The sequence below is a fragment of the Protobothrops mucrosquamatus genome, unplaced genomic scaffold, assembly GCF_001527695.2.
Source record: "Protobothrops mucrosquamatus isolate PMUCROS unplaced genomic scaffold, P.Mucros_1.0 scaffold_294, whole genome shotgun sequence".
Taxonomy (NCBI): Eukaryota; Metazoa; Chordata; class Lepidosauria; order Squamata; family Viperidae; genus Protobothrops; species Protobothrops mucrosquamatus.
Genome location: NW_015386370.1, coordinates 43,721 through 50,635, shown reverse-complemented (window position 1 = coordinate 50,635; position 6,915 = coordinate 43,721). Strand labels below are relative to the sequence as shown.

General features: G+C 40.1%; 1 protein-coding gene across 2 annotated transcripts in view; it reads left to right on the top strand.

Moving 5' to 3' along the window:
• Positions 1-1,048: 1,048 nt before the first annotated feature.
• The window catches only part of CACYBP (calcyclin binding protein), a 47,482-nt gene continuing 41,615 nt past the window's right edge, over positions 1,049-6,915 (top strand). Inside the window, exons 1-5 of one of the 2 annotated variants that reach the window (XM_015831996.2) lie at positions 1,051-1,289; positions 1,642-1,812; positions 2,718-2,913; positions 5,578-5,674; positions 6,492-6,591. In XM_015831996.2, the coding sequence (XP_015687482.1) occupies positions 1,804-1,812; positions 2,718-2,913; positions 5,578-5,674; positions 6,492-6,591 (402 nt within the window). In that variant the 5' untranslated portion in view covers positions 1,051-1,289; positions 1,642-1,803. Of the gene's footprint in view, positions 1,290-1,641; positions 1,813-2,717; positions 2,914-5,577; positions 5,675-6,491; positions 6,592-6,915 lie in introns of both variants that reach the window. The other variant, XM_015831993.2, reaches the window with a different exon arrangement.

Below are 6,915 nucleotides of genomic sequence, written 5' to 3'. Positions count from 1 at the left end.
GACATGGCTTTTTCAGCAAGCGGGACTGACCTAGGGTGAATTTTAAATAGGGACAATTTTAAAGATTTTAATAAGACACAGCTATAAATATTTGGTTTTTAATTGGCTTTTATAGGGGAAATGTTTTATATTGTTTTAACATGCTGTGAGCCGCCCTGAGTCCCATGGGGAGAAGGGCGGCATATAAGTTAATGGAAATTAAATTAAATTAAATTAATTAAAGTAAATGTTGATTTTAATAAGAATTTTGTTAGTAGTGCCATCCTAAGAGTTAGGAATAAATATAAAACAAGGTTTTCCGTGAAGAGGCCTCTTTGAAGCCAGACTGGTGGACTTATGGTCAAATAATATATTTTAATTTTGGTGATTCTGTCCTTAAGTCTAAGGAGAAGTTAGAATCAAAAGAACGAATCTGCTATTGGTTTAATCAGGGGTTCTCAACCTTGGCAACTTTAAGACTTGTGGACGTCCACAAGTCTTAAAGTTGCCAAGGTTGAGAACCCCTGGTTTACATATTTACAATTGAAAGAGGCTAAGTGCCGGCGTCTGAGCTGGTTGCAGTCTCTGTGTAACCTTTTACTAGAAGCCTCTCTAGCTGCGCTCTGTGGTAAGAAAGTGGCTGTAATAGCCGCTTGCAGGCTGTCTGCAGATCGTGTTGCCCAGGGGTAGGCAACCTTGGCTCTTTTATGACTCGTGGACTTCAACTCCCAGAATTCCTGAGCCAGCATGGCTCAGCTTGGAAACCTCTCCCTTTCCCTCAGCATGGCTGGCTCAGGAATTCTGGGAGTTGAAGTCCACGAGTCATAAAAGAGCCAAGATTGCCTACCCCAGGTAGATCAGGTAAAACTAAAGGAAAACAATGTAGCCTCCCTGGTACCTCCCAAGGCCCAGCCTGCCTAAAAGTACGTAGGGAGGAGCCGCTAACCGGCCACGCTCGACGATGGATCCAAACTGCATGCTGGAGAACTGCGAGGGGCTTCCCTGCCCGGCGAATAGAAGCTGGAACGACCTCCCTCCCTTTATCTCTCCCGTCAAGGCTTGCAACAGGAAGTGACGAGACAGGGAAAGGCACGGACAGAAAGGCACAGTACATTGGAACAAGCAAGCCCGGTTTGTCTTGCCCGAACGGCAAACGCTGGACCGAACAACCTGGCCTGCTTAGCTTCTGAGCCCAGGCATGGTAGTCCAAGGCTGCCACCTGCTGAGGCAAAATGCAACAAGACTGCATAATAGGGCTAACGGTGCGAAGTCCAAAAATCCTGACGCCAAATAGAAGACTGCAAAACGTGGTAATTTTTGTATTGTTTGGCTCGATCTACTGAGCGGCACAGTGATGTAGTTTTTGGGAAACAAGACAGGAATCTTCAGACTTTACCTCTATTGCCTGTTTAAATAGCTCTACATTTCAGTCAACCCGGAAGCTATACAAGAAAGCGAAAGTTATATTTCTTTTTCTAGATCAGGGGTAGTCAAGCTTGGCTCTTTTATGACTCGTGGACTTCAACTCCCAGAATTCCTGAGCCAGCTAAGCTGGCTCAGGAATTCTGGGAATTGAAGTCCACCAGTCATAAAAGAGCCAAGGTTGACTGCCCCTGTTCTAGATTTATGTTGCTAAATTCGCGTTTCTTCTGCTTCCGGTAGGAAGACGTCCCGTCATTGGCTGGGCGAGCAGACAAATACTGAGGGTTCTGGGAGGCCGGGCAGAATCGTCGGGAAAGTTCGAGAGGGGAATCTGTGCGGCTGCGCCAACGCCTGGCCCTGAATAAAAGTTGACCATCAAATAAGCTGGTGCTCCGCTCAGAGATGGAGGAGGTGAGAAAGAGGGTAGCTCTATCCCTGCAGGGAGACCCATATCCGAGCTGACGGGGTGGGGAACAACCCTTCGCCGGCCTGGGCGGTCCGGCGTGTTGGATGGTGGGTTAAGGGCATCGCCGGGGCTTAGGATGTCAGAGAAGTCAGCGGAGGGATGCTCTTGCACAGAGGTGGACCCACGAGAATTCATCTCTCTTTATATAGATCAGGGGTAGTCAAGCTTGGCTCTTTTATGACTCGTGGACTTCAATTCCCAGAATTCCTGAGCCAGCTTAGCTGGCTCAGGAATTCTGGGAGTTGAAGTCCACGAGTCATAAAAGAGCCAAGCTTGACTACCCCTGATATAGATGATAGAACCAGAATGTTTCTAGTCCAGAATTATTAACTTTCCCCCCCTTCAGTCAGGCTTGATTCCTGGCTGCTGGCTGGACAAGTCCCTGCAGTTTTCTTGGCAAGGTTTTTCTGAAGTGATTTGACAGTGCCTCCTTGCTAGCGCTAAGAGAGAAGGGGACTGGCCCAGCTGGCTTTGTGTCTTAAGTCAAGACTAGAGTTCCTAGTCTCTTGGTTTCTAGCCTGGTGCCTTAACCACTACACCGAAGTGGTTCTCTGGTTCAGATTTTAGGTGACCTTAAACCACTTCATCTCCTTGCCATAGTCAATCTCTTCATTCTGTGGGTAAATTCTCTTTTTACAGGACAATGGTCAGTGTTGCTGTGCTCTCCATTTAAGTAATTTGAATGCTGTTGTAATTCTTTCTAAATGTCAGGTAGCCTGGTTTTATCCTTTAGTTTGTCTCTGGGGTTTGATCTTTATTATTCCATTTTTTATAAGCTTGCCCCTCAAGCAGATGTTGATAGAATATTTGATAGAAATGCTAATTTGTATAATCAATGTATTCCGTGCAGCTACAGAAAGATTTGGAAGAAGTGAAGGAGCTTTTGAAAATGGCAACAAGAAAGAGAGTACATGACTTTCTGCTGGCAGAAAAAAACAAAATAGAGAGAGAAATCAAAAATCGGCAGCCACTCAAACTAAAAGCTGAAGGATCTGAAGAAGAAAAACCAATAGTCACTGGATACACAGTGAAAATCAACAATTATGGTAGGAATGGATTTATTTTTCCTCATTACAGAATGCAGTAGAAGAAAAGATTGTAGCCATCACAGTACTACAATAAGCTGCATAAATTGCTTCAAACCTACATTTCAATCTAGGAGTGATTTGCATTGATATTAATAATTGTTACAAACCCCCTTTTTGAAAATACCGGAGTTAAATCAGCTATTTGTATTGAATCCAGTATAGATTAGATAGGAGTGATATTAAATCTATACCTCAAACTGTATAAGATGCTTGACTCAATTTTTCCCATTGGAAACAGTCATACATGCTATGCTAATGCTAACTTGGGAAATTAGTGAATTTTCTTGACATTAGCATAGAAAGCAGACTCTGATGTCTACTTATATGGAACAAAAGTCTTTTAAGAAAACAAGCATGAAAAAGTGTGAGTTGTACTGAGGTAATTCTGAAGATCGGTTCTAAGAGCGTGATGTTTCAACTCTGTTGCAGCTCTTTTTCAACATCAAGTGAAGTCATAGAACTGTAGATCCAATTTAGTACCTTTGTTCCAAAATAATTGAAAAATATTCTGTGGGATCAGGGAGGCAAGGGAGTAATCAGAAGAATTATTGTTCGGGGGAAAAATAGTTGTCAGGAAAAGCTAAAGAAGCTTGACTAAATTTTGAATATAGTTGGAGTTGAAAAGATGCCAAGATGCTCATACCACAGTTATTAGGAATTTAGACTGGATCTTTGAGGTGTTGGGTCTCTTTAGTGAGAATGCTTCAAATCATTGAAAAGGTAGGTTGTAACTTCTACTCTATAAAGATAGTTATAGCAGCAAGAACATAATTATTGCCTGTGCTGTTGGCAAATTCAAAAATAGTTTGGTAATCTTAAGAGCCAGAGATGTGATAGCCTTATTGGCTTTCACCTCAAGGTTTAAGTTTAGAAGATACTTCCAATTTCCTGACAGTTAGAACAATTAATCAGTGGAACAACCTGCCTCCAAAAGTTGTGAATGCTCCAATATTGGTAGTTTTTAAGAAGAGACTGGACAGCCATTTGTCTGAAATGGTATAGAGTTTCCTGCCTGAGCAGGGGGTTGGACTAGAATTTTATTATTATTGTTATATTTAGATGCCTTGATTTGTTCTGTATTAAAAAAAATGTCTTCCAGCAGTGGTCCAACTTGCAAATCTTATAAATGAAAACCACTACTTTTGTTTGGGCAAAGCTGATTATAAGGCTTTATTACTTGTATGAGCAAAAGGTTTGGAAGCTCCATATAAGCTTGTGAGGTAGATAGGGTTGTTTCATCACTATAAAAGAGAAGTGAAACTAGCTTTGGAGAATGGAATTCTGTTTTTGTCAGAGCTTGAAATACAAGTGGATATAAAAATTGAAGCAAGCTAGTACCCTTGCTTAAATACTTTTTAAATGGGATTTAGGACAGAAAAGTAACTGAAAAGGCATGTCTAACCTGTATTGAGATATACAGTCTTTATAATCAAAGGGAGAAACTGAGAGTCAATAACTTTAGATGTCAATTTTATCCATATCCTATTTCTAGGCATTGAATCAAATGCTGCCTTTAAATTGATAATAGTGATGTTATAAAATAGCTAGAATATTTTTCCAGTAGATGGGACACAATACAGTGGCATCAGCCAATTGGGATATATCCAGTAACTGGATTATAATCTACTTCTTACGTTTAGGAGGCCAGTTGTGTAATAATTTGCTGGATCCATTTTATCTCCTTTCTTGTAATTTAACCTGAAATTGACATCCTCCAGTTTGTAAAGATTTGCAAAGAGTGAAGTGTATGAGTGAATAGGTTGCCAGTACTGTGACCCATTTGCTTTTGATAGTTTCAGTATGGGAAAATGGAGATAACTGGAAGATCATGTGAGGAATTTATTCTTTTTGATACTTTGTCCTTAGAAATGCTAAATGTTGAATTCTTTCAAATGAATCTTAAAATGTTCTGGAAACCAGTGCAGCTGACCAAGCACTGTATGCCTTGATTATATTGACTGGCTAATTAAATCATCAGCTCAAATGTGAAAATTGTTAAATGCAGATATATAAAAAACATGGTTTCTGATACGGTAGGTATGTGAGGAACAGGATTGCTCCACAGAGCATGTTTAAATGTGACTGAAGGAACTATTCAATTTGAGGCAGTGAAGTGCACAGAAGACTGCTGAGGACCATCAAAATGCTTTATTTGATTTTTTTGATAGATTCTGGGCTGCAATTCATTTTATATAGTAACCTTGAAAGGACCTTAATTGAAACAAATGATGTCTTCAAAGTTTCGCATAATCCTATTTCTGTGGGTGGGGTAGCCATTACCTTTCTAGTCTTTATTTTTATGTCTAATCGGATTTTTAAAGCTTGTTTCAGAATTAAAATAAACTTGATTTAGACACATGATCTAGATCAGTGTTTCTCAACCTTGACAATTTTAAGGCATGTGAACTTCAACTCCCAGAATTCCACAGCCAGCAATGCTGGCTGTGGAATTCTGGGAGTTGAAGTCCACATGCCTTAAAATTGTCAAGGTTGAGAAACACTGATCTAGATGGAATGGGTGGCACACAAATCTAATAAAGTTTACATAAATAAACATATTGAAATATTATTTAAAACTGGTATTCCCTTTTTAATATCCAAAATGCTTTTTCATTCCTTTAGCATGGGATCAGTCTGATAAATTTGTGAAAATCTACGTCACATTAAGTGGTGTTCAACATCTGCCAGCTGAGAATGTTCAGGTGCACTTTACAGAAAGGTGGGCTTTTGTTTTTTGATAGAATGTGTAAGCAACATTGGGGCTGTTGCTATTGCTGCTGGCTTTCACAGAGTCTCAAAGAGATGAGGAAAACGATCCCTCCTCTTATATAGAAAGAAGAGATGACTCTTCTTCCCAATGTATGGTTTTACAGATAGCTTGTTATACCTGCTGCTGCTTCCAACCTTTATAAAAAGGGAAAAAGACCACCTCTCCCTTAAAGGTATACTTGCCCATTAAACAAAGCTTAGTCTAGTGATAACCATGGTTAAGATATTTGCCCACAATGCCAGAATAGTCATAATCATGCCTAAGATAACCACAAAGCCAGCATCATGTAACTTGGTAAAGGAGGTCCACCGCCAGCAACCAATCAACTATCCTAGTAGCTTAGCTATATGACCAATTTTTATTTTTGTTCCACTGTTTAGTTAAAATAATCCTGATCATTGTTGGTTACATGAGTGCCATTATACAAGACCACAGGAAAAGAGAATTCTGTTCAAGACCAGGATTATGTCCCCTTTGATACTAGGTTATCCCATAATGTTTTTAGTTTATTTCTGATAGATCCATTATATATAACAGCTTAAATGCATGGCTGCCACTCAAGTTGACTTCTTAAAACAATGCAATCCTTGCCAAGGTCTTATCTATCCATATTTAACAATTTTGTTAGACACTCAGCTATATTAAATTTTAGGCCCAAATGAACCTACAGCTTTTTCTCCCTTTTGCCATTAGGGTGGCTTCTTCTTGATGTTTATTTGATGTGGTTGTTCATTAGAGAATTCTGATTAATTTCTTATCCTCTTAGTTCATTTCATCTGCTGGTGACAAATTTAAACAACAAAAATTATACAATGACGTTCAACAATCTTCTGAAACCAATCTTAGCTAAAAGCAGCTCATGGAAGGTCAGTATATCTGATGTAGTCAATTTTAATACTGTTTATATAAATGCTTTGACTGGCTTTCTACTCATTACATTTATTCATAATATATTTTATCTGGTTTGGGCTTAATATGGTGTGTGAGCTTGTCAGTCGGGCTTCAGGCCTGGGTACAGCACGGAAACGGCATTGGTCACACTGGTTAATGATCTCTGGAGGGCCCGGGACAGGGGTTATTCCTCTGTCCTAGTGCTTCTGGACCTCTCAGCGGCTTTTGATACCGTTGACCACGGTATCATGCTGCGGCGCCTGGTGGAGTTGGGAGTGGGAGGTACCGTGATGCGGTGG